Source organism: Meles meles, chromosome 6 (assembly GCF_922984935.1).
Source record: "Meles meles chromosome 6, mMelMel3.1 paternal haplotype, whole genome shotgun sequence".
Classification (NCBI taxonomy): Eukaryota; Metazoa; Chordata; class Mammalia; order Carnivora; family Mustelidae; genus Meles; species Meles meles.
Window position 1 is genome coordinate 11135540 of NC_060071.1, and position 17311 is coordinate 11152850.

The 17311-nt window shown below is 52.4% G+C and overlaps 1 protein-coding gene across 2 annotated transcripts in view; it reads left to right on the forward strand.

Moving 5' to 3' along the window:
* The window catches only part of SLCO3A1 (solute carrier organic anion transporter family member 3A1), a 302473-nt gene that overhangs the window by 230124 nt on the left and 55038 nt on the right, over window positions 1-17311 (forward strand). For both annotated transcript variants that reach the window (XM_046008705.1, XM_046008706.1), the window contains exon 4: window positions 3995-4258. In XM_046008705.1, coding sequence (XP_045864661.1) covers window positions 3995-4258 — 264 coding nt within the window. The remainder of the gene's footprint in view (window positions 1-3994; window positions 4259-17311) is intronic.

The following is a 17311-nucleotide window of genomic DNA, read 5'->3' on the forward strand; positions in this document are numbered from 1 at the left end:
CAGGGTTAGAAAATGGGTCTTGTAAAGCAGAAATCCTTCAAGCCTGTAGACAGCTCGGCAAAGGCAGGCCCGGACTGTGCCCGCCTCACGGCAGCCAGACATCTCCATCACGGTGTTCCTTTGCCCCACTGCCTCCGTGCCTGGAATGACCGAGGGGCCGATGAGGGCCTGGGTGGAGCTTAGCCAGCCCATCAGAGTCCCATGGCTGAGGGGTGCCATGCCTCTGCGAGAGTGGCTCCCTCAGCCTGGGATCCTGTTCCCTTCCCTGTTCTTCTCAGTATGTTTCTGTCCTTCCTGGAGGCAGTTTGATTGACAGGTACATTTTGTAAATGAGACACCCGGATGCTTCTCAGTTTGGTTCTGGCCATCTCACGGACCACAGCCTTCATGAAAAAGCTGTAACTGCACTAATTTTTTAAGATCAAGATACTACCTAAAGCCACATTGGAAGAAAAGAAGAGAGGTTTTCGCCCTGTTCCCTGCCTATATGTGGAACAACACTTTCACAATTCCAAGCCCGCCCAGGATCGCTGTTCTTAAAGATCATGACTTATTTCCCAAGCCTTTGGCAGTAGTCAGGGTAGGCTGGGTTCTGCTGCGGTAACAAACACCGCCAAAATCTTAGTTGCTGAGAACAATACTAGAGGTTTGTTTTGTACACAGCTCAGGTCAGCAGTGACCTTTTGTTCATCGTAACCTTTCGGACCATCCTGGGAAGATACCACGTTCTTCTGTGATCAGGCAGGGCAAAAGAGCGTGGCAAGTCAGGCACCAGCTCATACAGGGCTCTGCACAGAAGAGTCCCCCCCAACAGTTCAGTGGCAAAACTCTGTGGCATGTGGCTACACCTAAGTTCACGGTGAGGGAGGGGTAATCCTTGTTCTCCGTAGAGGAGACCGAATGAAGACATCAGTAATGTCTACTGCACCGTTCTTTGCTGCCCGACATAGGGAACTCTCCCTTAGTCAGTAGTGCTAGAACATTCCGGCTGATCAGTGACAATTGCCAGGCAGGTGGGGAGGGATTTTCACCATCACTTTGGTGGAGGTGTCTCAGAAAAGACTCTTCTCAGCCTGGGTTTAAGCATTAGCCGTCTTCCTGTGAAGTATCAAAATCAGGACTAAGACTCCACCCCTTAAGCCAGCCCTGACCCGAGAGGGGGCATGCTCCAAAGCTGAGTGGTTTCTCCTCAGAACATTATTTCTCTCCCTGCCACGGTGCTCTGGATGGTTGCACTGGAGAGCGAGAGAAAAAAAAATCAATACTTCCTAAAATGGTTAACTGTGATTTTCCTAGATCTACAAAATTCTAGCTCCCACCCCCGCCCACCCCTACCATACCTTGCTGCAGACCCCTCTCTCCCTCCTTGTCTGCACCACAGGCAGGCTTTGGTCTGACACAGGTCATGTGCTCTTCCCTGTCTTACAAATTACGAGCAAACGTTGACTTTCCACGCGTTGGCACGTACCTACGGGGAGCGAGTTGACATGTTCACATAAACATCAACCTCCCCCACCGCTGCCCCTCTCCCTGGGATGTTTCCTCACCCGCAGAAGAGAGTCACTAACTTCGTAACTAAAATATGACTCTCTACGTGCTACTAATTTTGTCCCCCAAACGAGTGCCAGGATTTCTCTCTCTCTCTACTGGCTCACATCTGTGAGCTCTCAATTCCCCCTTTATGGAGCCCATCGACAATGGAGGGAGATACCACAGCTCCCCGTGATTGTCTTTTGTTTGCATTCATTGCCTGGCAGCAGGTGGAGAAACACCGGCAGTGACTGGAGACAGCATTCCTGCTCAGCTACCCACGGCCATCTGACTTCCCTTTCCCTTCTCCTGTTTGCATAAAGATGCTTTCAAGATCACCTTGGGTTTTCCCATGCTTTTTTCAAGCCTTCTCATACTCAAAAAACAAAACAAAACAAAAAAACCTGTATCTTGAAATTCCCCATTCATATAAATACAGACTACGAGTAGCTACAAGAGCTACCATATACAGAAAACCTACGTGTCAAGTGATTCTTGCTCGTTACCTCTCATCCGGGCACGCAGTCTCCGTGGATGTCACCGTGATCAAAGTAAGGCTCAGAGAGAGTAACTAGCTTGCCCAGCATCACTTGCTAGTAAGGAACAGAGCCGGGATTCAACCTTCTGCCTGCCAAAACTTATACTCCTCCTTCTCTGACGTGCAACTAAGCGGAAGCATCTGGTTCATTGTAGTGCCCTAGATATCGCTGCTGGGGGGATGCCGACCCCTCCAGGAGAGAGACCACTGATGTTCCAGAGACCAATGGCAAAGTTGGTGCTCCTAGGCCCATTGCACAAAGGATAGGAATTAATCATCCATGCAGGGAGCCCAAACCAAAGCCTAGATGGTCCGGAAGGGCAGTGTAGCAAAGGGATAAGGAGCCTGGCCGTTGGCATCTGAATGCCCGTCTTCCAGTGTTAAACTCCGTGAACTTGGGCAAGGTGCCTACACTTTCCTTTCTTTCTTTTTTTTTTTTTTAAGATTTTATTTGTTTATTAGAAAGCACAAGCAGGGGGAGCAGCAGAGGCCGAGGGAGAAGCAGACTCCCTGCTGACCTAGGAGCCCAATATGGGACTCGATCCCAGGACCTGGGATCATGATCTGATCTGAAGGCAGATGCTTAATGACTGAGCCACCCAGGCATCTCAGGACCTGCACTTTCTAAGCCTCAATTTTTCTATCGATATAAGATCGGGATAATAAAAGACTCTATCTCGTAGAGTTGTGGGGAGGTTTGGCGAGAACAGTTAAGAATATGCTGTTTGTAAGGTCCAGCGCAGAGTAAGAAATGATGGCTGGGTTCTTCCTGAGTGTTAGCGGGAGCCTTCAGGGAGAACATTTACAAATGGTGAAGGGCTGGTCTGGTGTCATTTCTCTTCCCAAGCCTGTCCATCCATCTGGTCTAGGCCTGTAGTCCTCTTAGATCTTAGCTCGTAGGCCCTGCCCCCATGTCCACGAAAGTCCTTCTGTCCTCAGAGGTACGGGATTATCATCAAAGAGACATTTCTAAGGAGCCCATCTGAGAGTGCTCTATGAGAGAGAGTTATAGAGAAAGAAAAAAAAAAAAACCACCAAGGGGTAAGCTATAGTTTATGTCTTCATGACTTCAGCTGGCAAGTCAGAGAAATAATAGCCCAAGACGGCCAAACCACATGCACACCGCCTTTAAGCATTAAGTTGGCTGCAAAGCTTTCTAATAAAGGACTGCCCCAAACCACAGGCCACAACCAAGATTTGAATTAACCTACCCACTAGCAGTTTGGAAATAGGACCCTAGCTGTAAATACAGAGCTAAGAGTGTTTAAATGCCCAAGCACATGCCATTATTCTGAGCACCTCGGATCTGGTGTGGCTCATTTGGCTTCCCGCTCCCCCCAGACTCCAGAAGGTACTGTCACCATCGTCCTGGTCCTGTAGGTCACTTAGCAAGTCACAGAGTTCAGATCGCTAGGCTGGGGTCCCTCTAGGTACCCTGGCTCTCAACTTGATTCCGTGCCATCCCTTACGATCCCTGAACCTGATTTGAGGCTGGGAGTGGGGCGTTGCGTGGGATCTCCGGGTCGCTGCTTTTGGAGGGGTACAAGTGAGCACCCATGGTAAAAGCAATAGTTCCTTGGACTTCGTCCGCACATCCAGGCAGCTCTCCAGAGCCCATCAGCTCCAGCCTTAATTCCGAGGGTGTCTGGCTTCTTGCTGTTTTTGTTTAGACTGATAGAAATACAGGGTAGACAAGAAAATTAAGGAGAGAAAGCAATCAGCCTTCAGCTTTGGGAGAAACAGAAGCACCGATGTGGAACGAAAGGCTGGCTTGTGGAGTGTCCAGTCACCCCCGCCCCCGCCTTCCCCCACACCCCTGAGGCCGTTTCCAGAGCCCCCTCCCGTCCGTGCACCTGACTCTGACCCTCAGCCGCATCCCAGCCCGGCTGCATCCCCTCCTCCTGACTGTGCTTTTTCCCATTGCAGGTAACCTGGACATCACTCCAGACGACCCCCGCTGGATCGGAGCCTGGTGGGGTGGCTTTCTGCTCTGCGGTGCCTTACTCTTCTTCTCTTCCCTCTTGATGTTCGGGTTTCCACAGTCTCTGCCCCCGCACTCAGACCCTGCCATGGAGAGCGAGCAGGCCATGCTCCCCGAAAGAGAGTACGAGAGACCCAAGCCCAGCAACGGTGTCCTGAGGCACTCCCTGGAGCCAGACAGCAGCGCCTCCTGCTTCCAGCAGCTGAAAGGTAGAGACGCCTCGGATGTGGGTGGCCAGAGCCATGGAGGGGGGTCGTCGAGGCCACCTGGGGGGAGGGGGCACCCAGGACAGGGTGCTGGGAGCTCGAAGTACAATCACGCTTATTTTGCATGGTTTGCCTTCTCTGGTCCAATGCTCAGCGTTAGCCCTGAGAAGGAAATGACCTGATGCGTAAAATAAAAGCGGAGTAACCACCTCTCAGCAAAGGGGCAGCAGACCAGTCTCCAGCAGAGATCCTGGTGCTTAACAAAGCACCTGAGGCATAATAAGCAGATATGTCTGCAGAAGGAAGGTTCTAGATGTCTCATGGAGCTCTTGGGCTCTTTCTGGCCGCCGTGTGCCAGCGCGGTGTAGCAGGAAAGGTCTTGGGAAGCAGGGCTTCCTTGCCTGATGGGGGCATTCTTCAGAAACTGCACCCGAAAACACATTTCCTTTGAGTTGCTGTGTCCTCCTGTCTCCTCTGTGCAAGAAGTATACCTCTGGAAAGACGTATGAACTCCATCTTAATAACAAAGGCCCCCCGAGAAGGTGGCCAAGCTCTCCCAGTCATTTTTAAAGGAAACCGAATGCATCTTTTCTGACGAAAATGGAATGATCCAGAATGAGAAGCATCCTCCCGCAAACCCCAGCCCCGGGTTGGTTCCATGTTTGGCAAAGGGTCTTCAAGGCAAACAGTGCCAGCGCAGCCTTGAGCCGCGGGATGTCTGTCCCGGTCCCCTCCCCACCGAGAGGTCTGTGCCGTTCTCCTGAAGTCCCAGGTCCCCTCTTGGATCCCCTGGAGAACCTGCTGGGTTTTTGAAGTGGTCAGGAGCAAGGCTTGGGGCACCCCTCCCCCGTGAGGCTGGTGCGGGAGGATGGGGACGGTCACCTCTTGGTAGGATTTGGACGTACCTGTAAATGATGCCAGGCTGCCAGTGACCAGTTGAGAAGCTGGGTGCAAGTCTCTTTACCGAGCTTTTGTGTGCCAAGGAGCACCCCTCCTCTACCGGAGAGGCTGGAGAGCCACCGGGAGGAGCTCAGCACAGTCCCTGTGCTCCGGTACCCGCTCCACTCTTCTTTCGAGCTGAGGTCATGAACTTCTCCATGCTTCGTTTGCACAAGTGAACAGTTTTCACAGGGTTCCTGCGTGACAGTGGGGCCGTGAGAATTAGAGCACCACCTGCAGAAGACGATCTGCTAATAGCATCTGTGTCAGGAGGGATCAGAGGAACTTGGGCGAATTCCTAGAAGGGACTAATTGATAATCTAATGTGATGTCGGAACCCATGTTCTGTGATCATTTCTACCAAAGTAGAAATTTGGAACTGTCCACGGAAGGTCTGCAAAGTTCTCTAAGTTCCAGAATGCATGGGTAGGAGAAGGCCATCCACTTTGTGGCTTTGGGGGTTGTCTTGGCTAGGACCCCCAGGAGTTTGTGCTTAATAGAAGAGCCCCCCCCACACACACACATGCACCCAAACAGCCAGGCGGGGGGCGATGCCTACTGTTCATCTAGTAGCACAGGCGTGTCCCAGTGACCAAATCTGCAGGAGTAAATGGGGCTGGCCCAAGTGGACCTTGCAGGGGACACCCTGGACCAGAGCGGTGGCAGCCTTTCTGGGTCTTTCTTTGTCCCAGGGTGATTACAAGAGCTCCTATTGCAAGAGCTGCACCAGTCATCGCTTATCTTTCATCTCTGGGGATGAAAAGATACAATTGTGCCATCAAAGCACTCACCCATCCAGTGTGGGGACGGACCAGCAAGCCAGCAAAGGCAGCCCAGCGTGGAAGGGACAGCAGGGCCGAGCAGCAGAGGAGGTGATAGGCATACAGCAGACAGGCGGGGGGGAGCCCACATCTTGAGGCAGAGGCAGAGGGACATCATGGCTTCAGAATTCAGTTCTCGTTAACCCATTTTTTTGGCATGTTCTAAAGTCCTCTGGGTTCCAGGGACACAGTGGTCACCCGGACAGCTTATGTTGTGGAGTTGTGTTGTAGCTGTGGGGGGCGGGGGTTGCATACAGTAGGCAGAATTGAAGCAACAGCAGGGTGTGTGCTGAGCTGACAAGGCGCAGATGGGTAGACGGGTCTGAGACTCGCTGTAGCCGTAACGACCGTACGCTGTGGCCTGTGGAGGTACATGGACTCTCCTTCTACTAATTAATGATTTTTAATTAGAATTAGCCATTCCCGGAGGCAGTAGGTCTATTAATGGACCTCAAGACTGTCCCAGCAGGAAAGGAAGGCAGTGTGTCTAGAAGAATCCCCAGGAGACAGGATCCAGCGACGTGAACTATTATGCTAATAAACACATTTTTATATGCGCCAGTACATGGATTGGGGGGGGGAGAACATGGTGGTTTTCATCCGTCATTGATGGTCTCCACATGAGACCATGTCTTTGCCACGTGGATGTTTCCAGCATCTGCGTGCTGTCACCCGGTGCTCCCAAACTCTTTCTCCAGTTTGCCGCCTTGGAAGCCCCCGTGGTCTCCCCGTGTGTATTTATGGGTACCAACGAGCTGAGCAGTATTGTATATGGAAGGATTAAGGTTGCTCTAAAAATATGTATGTTGCAATTTTGAATCTGTTCCATTGAGTTTGCAAATGGGTTTCTTCTTTGGCTATGCGTCCGTGTGCCCTGCCGTGCTCTGCAGATAGGGAAGGTCCCTGAGCAGAGCTGGTGTCCTGTGCCCAGGGCAGCTGCTCCGTCCTCCTCCCTGCTGGGACGGAGACGGTCTCCCCCACTCCTGGGAGAGCACTGGGGCTGTTCCAATCCAGCTTAGCCGCTTCCTAATCTTGCAACCTTGGCCGTGTTGCTTAATTCCCCTTGGCTTTAACATACGGCGTCTGATTGATATTATTACTTATTCTTGTTTATAGACGAGGAGACCAAGCTCTGGTGATGTAGGACTTCAGGCTTGCTTTTCAGGGCGCTCTCCAGGTCTCTTTCCAACAAAGTTGGCCATCATGGGCTTTGCAACTCCTATAAGAAGAGAGAGAAAGCCCAGAGTGGTGTTCTGTAACGTGCAGAGAAGTTGTTACTTCCTGCACAGCCCAGAAGTCCCCTTCCTGTAGTGACTGTCACGTGACTGTTTAACAAAGCAGGCAGCAAGCAAACAAATGCTTGGGTTTGTTAAGCTCCAGTATCTTTCAGTGTGGGAGTCTGCAAACCCAAGATACATTTTTGCATCTTAGCTCTGCAACCAGATAGCTTTTCCTTTGTGCGCTGGGTCTACAGCCTTCTTCCCCAGCCTTGTTCATTCTTCAGTGCATTTTGCTGGTTGGTCTTTCAGGACACACACCCCCCCCCCCCACCGCCCCCTCTCATCCTTCCTTTGCGTCTATTACCACGTCTCCTCCTCTCTCTGTCGTCGCTGTGTGGGGGAGGACAGCACCCACGTGGCTTCCAGAATCTAGATGCTCAGAGTTTGCAGAGTAGTTTGTAAAAGTCTAGACCCAGAGGGAGGAAGGAATTCGAGAGACTGTTACAGACAAATGACAGAATTACCTCCAGCTAGTGTGTTAAGTCACACGTCTGTAGTCTGTAGTTTCTATAGAGATGGTCTCTGCTGTTGCCTGCCCTGGGGGCTGTGATGGTGGGGATCCAGGCTCCTCTAGTGGCCGTACTGTGTGCACACCCTCCTCACTGTGCTCTGTCTGCTTCCTTCAATGCATCAGGCACCCTCCTTTGTGTTCCCTTGTGGGCCTGGAACACCCTTCCTTTCTGGGTCTGCTTCTGGGCTAGACCCAATCCCCCTTCCAAGAAATCCCTCCGTAGAGCCCCACTGTGCCCGAGCCCCCCGTGCCCAGTGTTGGATTAGCTTCATTCCTCAGTCATCTCCACGGTCCCTGCAAAGCACCTGTCACCCCACCACCTGTGGCTTCTCAGCTTGTCGGCCTCTGCCCAAACCTAGTGGGTTCTCCAAGGACAAAGCTTTCGTGCATTCTTTTGTTCCCACTGCCTGGCACGGTACCTGGGACGTAGGTAGTACTGGCTGAATGACCAAACGAACGAATGACTATTTCCTTGCCGGCTTGCATGCACACACGCGTACACACACTAGCAGCGAACGACAGTTTTCCACACACTGTCATGTTTAACGCGCCCCCCCCCCACCCCCACGAGGCTTTGGTACCATTTTACAGAGAAGTAAATTGAGGCTTAGAGACTGAAAGGCAAGGTGTTCGAGCCCTGGCAAGGGCCCCAGAGCCTGTCCTCTTCACCACCGCATTATGCTGTGTCTCGGAGCCATAAGTGAACTCTCGGAAAGGAGCAGTGGGGTGGGCAGGTGCTGGCCGACTTCAGCGGGGTGTGCTTCAAGTCGAGCTGCTGGTTGCAACGGCACCAGCGTGCCCTAAAGCGGTGGGTCTTCCGGACGAGGCTACGGGCTAAAAGGGAGGGAGGAACCCGCTCCCGGCAAGCGTCAGCCCGTCCTGGCCCTCTGATGGGCTCTCTAGCTGGGGTGAGTGTGACGGTTCCAGAGGTTTAAAATCTGCAGGCAGCGCCCTGCCTTTGGTCGCTGGAAGAGAAGAGCAGTCAACGCTGAGCGCTCTCGTCTCGGAGCACTTCCTGCTGACTGCCAAGTGGCCTCTTCCTGTCCCAGAAAAAGACAGCCGCACCGGGTGACGGCAGGGAACAGCCGAGCCAGCGGGGTTCGGGGTGGGGGGTGTTGCTTTAGGCTTAGGGGTTTCAGAACCACCCCAACACGTGCAGGATGGTTCATGAGTTCCCAAGCACTTGGGGGACGTCCCGCTGGGCTGCCGCAGTCCAGCTGATGAGCGAGTGGTCCTCATGGCCAGGTTGTCACCGTTGCAGAGGATGCCGGGGGCACAGGGGTCTGGGTTCTGTACGTGCCCCACCAGGTGCCCCTCCGGGATCCACTGGATGGTTAATGAACTGACTGAGGAGAAGGGGAATCAGCCTGGGGTCGATTGAACCCAGACCCTTCCTGTGTTGGAGAACGACCCCTCTCCCTGCTCTGCTTGCTCCCTTTCCATGGGATGAGCCAGTCCAGTTGCAGAGGACGTTCACTTGCAGGGCAGGTGACACCTGCCTGGGGCCTTACGCTCTCCACCCTCCTGCCCTCCTGATGCCCTCCATCTCCGGGTTCTGCAGATTTTACCACCTGAATCCATCTCCAGCCCACTCCGGGATCTTCTGCACTCCAGCCCGCCCTCGCCCCGCTGGGCAGTTCGCACATCATGATGGCGTCAGAATGCACCCGATCCTGGGGCCACCTCCTGCTTAAAGGGACAGAGGCAGAGCCCTTCGCGGGGCCTCCCAGTGGTGCTAGTCTGCCCCTCCAGCCTCTTCTCAAACCTTGCCACCCTGCCCCTCCACACCAGCCTCCCCTCCCTGGCTTCCTTCTAGCCCCCTGAGTTCTGCAGGCTCCCTTCCTCCCTTCCTCCCTCCCTGGACTTTGCACTTGCTGTTCCCTCAGCTGCAATTCTGATCCCATCTTCAGGCTTTAGCTCACAGTCATGTCCCCAGGGACATTTCTCTGTGCTCCCCGCCCCCAACCCCAGGCACGTTGCTCTCCGTGTCACGGTCATGAAGTTACCATCATGTGAGCGATGGTTTACTGAGCGCGTCCGTGAGCTCCATGCAGGAGGGCTGCCTCTGTTTGCACCTCCTGCTCTTGTCCGTTAGGTGCTCAGTGTGTATTCGATAAACGGAGGGATACACGGATCACTGGAGGTGCGCTGACAAGCCTAGCACAGTGCTGCTTTCCTTCCAGCTGTCCTCCCCCGCCAGATCCCTCCCAGAATTTCGGCCTGGGTCTGACCCATCCATGCACACGGGTTCAGCAGGAGCTCCAGCTGTGCTGGGGGCCACGGCTAGCCCCCAGGTGACCTGCCTGTGTGGGGAGGGGCTGCCGGCCCAGTTGCTGAGGCTGACTTGCACTGGTGCCTCTGGGCTGTGTGAGTCCCCTGGCAGGTGTTTGGGTCTGGGACGGGGTGCACATTCGTCCCCACCATTGTTCCTCTCGGAACCTGACTCGTGCCTCTAGCTTCTGCAACTCTGCCAGACCTTCTCCACCCTCTGCCAGCTAGCAGTCCGTGTCTGCCCCATTTTCCTGAATGGTGGGACTGTACCTTTCCGCATCACGTTCTTGTGAGGAGCCTGGTGATCTGAGAGCCCGTGTTCTGCAGGTTCGATGGCTGAGTGATCGCCTCATGTGGATTGCCCCATATAAAATCTTCTTTCTGGATTCCATGGCCAGGGAAAGCATCTGCCTTCCCAAATGCTTAGAACCCTGTGCCAGGCTATGGTTCCCATGCTGTCATGTTTGTGGGTCCCCAGGACCTGTGTGGCCACAGGCATGTTCTTACCAGCACTGAGGACGATGTGCTGGGGCGTCATGTCTGGGGACAGGCTACAAGTGATTTCAGCACAGTACCTGAGACTACTCGGGGGAGGGCACCTTGCCCAATGTCTGGCACACCGTGGATACCCCAGGAGTGTTTTGTGAATGAAGGAAGGAAGGCAAAAACTAGAGGACAACGTTTCGCTATGGGGGTTCCTTGGAACAGGAGTCCTTGGAGATGCTTAGGGGAAAACAAATCAATAGGGGAGGGGGGAAGGGTCACAGAGCCAAATAAGCTCGAGAAAATGTCTCTGTACTGTTGATCCTCTCGGAGACCCATATGGTATAGTCGAGTATTGAAAGCCCCTGGAAGGCCAGCTTTAAGGAAAGCTGGCTGGCATTGTTTTGCCCCATGTGATCCCAGAACTCTCTTGTTCACGTGAACGCTTTGGGCATTTAGGAGGTGTTGCTAGAATGCAGGGGAAGGTGGTGAGGACCACAGGAGGTTCAAAGGATGTACTGAGTCCACCGGGAGGCCTTGAAGACAGGTGCACGAAGCCTGTAGCATTGTAGCCCCATCTGGAAGGATGAACAGGATCCCTGTGGATGGAGAGAGAAGGGCTCCCCGGCTGGGGGGGCAGGTGCGAGCAGAGGCAGGGGACAGAAATGCCCAAGGTGTGCGTGGGAGAATCTGGTTTGGGGATATAGGATTTGGAAAATTTCATGGTAGAAGCTGGCTGGTGTCTGTTCTGGCACCCAGCAGCATTCCTGGCACTTGAGGCCACCCAGTAAGACTTTGGTAAAATTATGAATGAATGATGGAGGGCTTTTGCATTGCTCCTCCAAAGTGTGTGGACTCTATGAGTCATTGTTTCCCACCTAGGGGTTTGAGTCAGCATCTCCCCCAGTGGGGCCCATACTCTGGCCCCACTCCTAGAAATTCTGATTCCATGAGTCTAGTGGGGAAGAGGGAGACAGTCCAGGCACCTGGATGTCTTTAAAGTTTTGTCTTTAAAGGCGATTCTAAGTGAACCTCATCTTGAAAACAAATATGAGAGCTGGTGTGAGTCCTGGGGGCGGGGGCGGTTTCCATCCAAGCTTTTCTGCAACAGTTGTCTAGAAGATAAAACGTGGGGAGGAGACCACTCACGTAATAATCTTGGGACACTCCAGTGACATTAGCACATTAGCACATGGGTCTGCAGACCCAGCCGTTCAGGAGATAGCACCAAGGAGTCCAGGCTTGAGATGGGCATTTGTGTCCGCTTAGGTGGAAATGCACCATTCCTTTTCTGGGCACTGCTCTCTGTCTTTCCAGCAGTGCATTCTCCTACGGGTAGAGTTTTCATGAATGCCAAATGCAGTCAGCCCTGCCGCCCCTGAGGTGGCACGTCGTGCTCCCAGACAAGGTTCCTGGGGGCTGGCGGGAAGTTACAAAAGTAGCACTCTGCTTACAAGAAGCTTGCTTGCTTGCTTGCTTTAGTCCTTTTCTGCCTGCTACCTCAGCACAGGCATGACAGTTGGATCTGAAAGAGAGCTGGCTGCTTCCCAGGCTCCTTTCTTTGTCTCGGCCACCTTGTGTTTCCGTCTTCACCCTCCCGGGGGTCGCCATCTGGAACTGCAGGAACTAGCCTTGCATCTGGGGGTGTCTGGGATCAAAGCAGCTAATGGGACCCCGTACCACTCTTTTCCAGGCCTTCTTACGGCGTTGTAAGGAGCAGGGGATTTTTAAGAAGAACCCATAGAACTGGCTGGCTCTGGGTTTCCTTGGCTGATCAACGCCCCCTGGGCACACGGCTTGCAGTATAAATGCTTGTTTCCTGTGCTGATGGCTTCTGGTCTGTTCACTCAGACCACGAGCTTCTCCATACGAGGGACATGTCACCTTCAGCCTGTTCCCAAAGACTTGTCTCACAGCTGGCAATGAGAGGGTGCCAGGAAGCTCCTCGAGTCCCTCGACAGCCCAGCACAGAGTTGGGGGACAGTCTTATCAGCAGCAACGAGGTCACAGGGAGCCCAAGGTGGCCGGTCTGGGGACAGTACACTGTAGGCAGTCCTTTCCGAAAGCTTCCCAGCACCTCAGGCCTCCCCTTCCTCCCAGGCTTTTCCCCACTGCAATCCAAGGGAACGATGTTTCTAGAATCCGCAGTGGAAATGGCCATATTTGCTAAGCATTCCCACGTCCATCGTGACCCACGAGCCTGTGGAACGTGGCCCATGGTGTGATCACGAACTGGTCCCTATCTCCACAGTTAATGTTTCTTTTTTTTTTTTTTTTAAGATTTTATTTATTTATTGACAGACAGAGATCACAGGGAGAGGGGGAAGCAGGCTCCCTGCTGAGCAGAGAGCCCGATGTGGGGCTCGATCCCAGGACCCTGGGATCATGACCTGAACCGAAGGCAGAGAGGCTCAACCCACTGAGCCACCCAGGCGCCCCTCACAGTTAGTTTCTTAAGAGATTGTGACAGTTACCTTTAGAGACAGCAATTTGTTTGTTTATTTATTTATTGAATTCTTTAATCCCTCTCGCACTGACGAAGCGTCTGCTCTCACCGGGCACTGTGCCCACATCTCTGCGTGCAGGTGGCTCTTTCGTGGGAGAGACAGGAAGACACCCCGGCGAGGGTGTCCGGGGACACATGGGTGCGGTGATGGCAGGCTGTACCCGGTGCAGGGGGACCAGCTGCCAGACATTCGTGCTGTGCCAGGAGATGTCATGTTTCCTAGGATTCACCCTACTTGGGCTTTGATCTCATGCTGCCATGGTGATGTTTTTCTGCATCTTTGTTATTCTCCCTTCCTCTTTCCTTTGGTTTGGGTCACAACCCGAAGGCTCTCCTGTACTTCTCCCCTTCTTCCCCCCCATCCCCCGCTCCCCTGCCGTCCTGCTCCTTCTGCTCTTGGGTCCTGTGCTCTGGGAAGCGCTTGTGATGACTTACTGCTCAGAAAGACACTTTTCCGTTGATTCAAGTCCCCATCCAGAAACCTGAAGATTTAGGGATCTGGAGTGCAGGCAGACCTTGAGTTCTGCATTCTGGTAGCATGGTTTTTGCAGCCGCTCGGGAAGCTTTGGTTTCCTCGTGTCTGAAATGAGACAGTAAGACGGTCCCTGTTGTGATAGCTGTGGAAGTGACACAGGGGACCCTTAGCGCGGGGCCCGTCCGACGCCGGTTGCCCAGCAGACGTCGGCTGTCACTGTCGTAATTACAGAGTGGTCACACACACTGGTTCCATCTCCCCTTCTTGGAAGCATTAACCATGAGTATTGACAGCAATGTTATTAAAGGAAAAAAGGTCAAGGCCAATTTCAGTAGAGAGCCCGAGGGCTGAAATATCTCTGAGTCAAGTGCAATGCAGTCGAGCCCCACAGTGAGCACTTCCCAGGGCACCTCCAGTGCCCGGGGAAGGAGGGGCCGGACAAGGACTTGTGCCCCCGACCCCCTGACCCATCCAGCTCTCTGCAGGAGGTCGTCCCTGTCCTTGGGAAGCCAGTGGCTCCCACGGCAGTTCCCAGGAGCTCCGCTCACCTACCCAGTCTCCCCCCCCAGCTCTGCTAACTCACCACGTCCGTTCACACATAGACATTCTTACAGCAGGTCTGACGTCCTGGCCTCCAGCTCGAGGGCTCGTTCCCCCTCGTAGCCAACAAGAGCTTCTGTTGTATTAATCATCATCGTGCTCACCTTACCTGGTGGCAGGAGCACTGGGTCGCCTGTTCTGCAGGCATGGGTCTCATTTAACCTTTGCAGCGGTCCATGGGATGGAGTGGTGTGCTCCGAGCACAGAGACCTGACTCCTCAAATCTTATTTTATACAATCTTGCTCAGTCAGACTTTCCTGCAACATAGGACTCTTCCCCTTTGGGCTCCGCAAGCCTTTTCTGTCTCCTGTTTCCCTCCCTCCCTGTCTTACCTCTCCTTCTCCAAAAAAATGAGGACTAAACCCTTGAGTCCTTTTCCCCAGCCCCAGCAGGAATTGTTGTGTGCTTTCTAAGCGTTAAGCTGCTCTGGTCTCTGCATGTCCAAGACCAAGAGCAGAGCTTCTGAAAACCCAAACCAGAATTAACACCCAGGCTCTGAGCACGCTCTGGGGCGGCAGGTCCCACAGTTTGAGTTTTCACCATGCTTTCCTAACCGTGGGACCACTCTCTGCCTCGGTTTCCTTACCTGTAAATGGAGGCTGTCCCTAGCCCCCAAGAACACAGGTCTGTTGGGAGAATTATGCAATTGGATGTTTTGATGGTCAGAACAGTACTTGGCCCCCAGCTAATGCTCTGTCCCTGCCAGCCCTCACAGCTTCTCCAAACCTGCCTTTCTCCCTCCTGGAGGACCTATGCACACGTTTTCAAGAAATCTCAATTCTTTAGGAAGGTCTTTGAAAGGCAGCAGTGGAAAACCTGTTTTCCCTGAAAAACTCTCCCCCCTACCCCTACCCCAACCCCACCCCCCGCCGTTTGCCACTTTTTTGCCTGCCTGCCTCCTACCCCAGCTCCCGGCTTCCCAGGCAGAATCACTCCGTGGAAGTGATTGGCTAACGGGGACCATGGGTGTTTAGTGGCCTCGTGCGGCCTTGGTTCATCAGTTTCTGTGTGTCTGGGCCACCTCGTTAGCTGCTGCCTCCTGGAAGGTTAGAATTTTATGTGTTTAACAACCCATTTGAATGAAAAAGCTTGAAATACAGGGATAGCCCTAGGTTCGAGCTAATTAATACCCCTTTTCAAATTGGGGCTTTGGAGGGTAGGCTGAACCTTTGATAGGAATCTTTGGAGAGTGCTAACAAGTCATTGCAATAAAACCTAGGATGGGAGGGAGGGACCTCGCAGCAAAATAGCTAGACGCAAGAGGAATCCATCATTTCTGGCAGCGAATCGGGTTGATAGAGAAAAAAAGAGAATGTTCTTCATGCAAATAAGGTCCACTGAGCTTTCCCTGGGCCTTCCGTCAGAGGATCCTCAAACCTAATGATTTTCGCATCTAATTCAACATGAAATTAGTCATTAGATATTAAGACAAAAGCAGGCAGCTCTCCGATCTCAACAAAGCATCCTTCCACTGAAGTGGAATTAACTCTAGAATAATTAAAATGGTTGCTGAAGTATGAAAACACTCCATTAGCTGGAGTTGCCTTGTCGAGATGCGCCCTCCATTTCCCCCCAGGCCGTTGCGATGGCCATGATCAAGGGCAAGGAGATACCAAGACCCAAGTAATGTGATCACACTTAAATCCTTTTTGGTGCCATTTCCGAGCCGGAGGGCTGAGTTCTTAGTTGGAGGGCACAGTTTCATTTGGGAGCAAGCGTGGCTGTCCTGCTTCTTTTTAAGTCCCCATCCGAATGGACGGCACCGTAACAAAGGAAATGAAGCCTATAATGAAAACAACGGCCGACGATTGTTTTCCTGGAAGGACCCCAGCCTGCCTACTGGTTGTTGGCAGTGTTTCCAGAGTTCAGATATCTTAATTCCAAAAGAGCACAATGGTGGAACCACAGTGTTTTCATCTGCCAAGACATAAACAGGTGCCAGCTTTGACATTCATTTACCGGGAGGCGCTGTGGTCACCTGATGTGGTCCGTACCCGTCTCTTTGCAGTGTGGAAGGACCCAGTCAGCCAGTCCCTTATCACAGGGACGGTACACTGTCACAGTGTGCCACACGCCATAACAAATAAACCCCCACTCATTAGCAGCAGTTTCAGATGATGGAGTCTTTTTTTTTTTTTAAGATTTTATTTATTTATTTGACAGATCACAAGTAGTCAGAGATGCAGGCAGAGAGAGAGCAGGAAGCAGGCTCCCCGCTGAGCAGAGAGCCCGATGCGGGGCTCGATCCCAGGACCCTGGGATCATGACCTGAGCTGACGGCAGAGGCTTTAACCCACTGAGCCACCCAGGCACCCCTCAGATGATGGAGTCTTGATATACACCGGGCTTTTGTGTTCAAAGACAGAAACCACATTACCCTCTGTTTACACCCAATGTATTCGTCTTCTGCATTTCTCGAGCAGTCCACGTTTTTACACATACAGAGTCAACAGGCCTTTAAATATTTGTACGATTCTTTAAAAATAATGTGGAGGTAACAGGAAGATTTCGCAGCATTTAAATAGATTTTTTTAAGGGTAACCACTTTTTGGCATTTATTTGAACTGACATTTCTATTTTTTAAGATTTTGTTTATTTATTTGAGAGAGAAATAGCAAGAGAGAGAGAGCCCAAGTGGGGAGGAGAGAGACAAGCAGGCTTCCTGAAACAGGGAGCCCGATGTGGGGCTCGATTCAGGACCCTGAGCTTATGACCTGAGCTGAAGGCAGACACTTAACTGAGCCACCCAGGTGCCCCTGAACTGACATTTAAAAAAAAAAAAAAATAGATGCTTAAACCCTGCAAAAATAAATAAAACACAGGTAAAGTCCGGTGCATTTGCGGGGGTGTGGGGGGGGCGCAGAGGAGGTAGAATTGAATGAATACTGTAGACTTAAAGTTTCTGGGTTTTTGTGTCACGTGTGTGTGCGTGCTTGTGCACGGTTATATCATCCAAGAGTTGCCTTCCTAAGGTTTTAGTAAATTTTGTGAGAAAGTATGACAGAAAAGGCCATCACCTCTGGTTGTTTCTTAGCTGGGACGTGGGATCAGCTTGCTCAGCCCACCATGATTCTGAGCTTCTGGTCGTCTGACTCCATTCATTCCCATAACAGAGTAACTTTTATCAGGTTGGAGGATCTTGAAGTCCCTCCCGTTAGATTTTCATTTT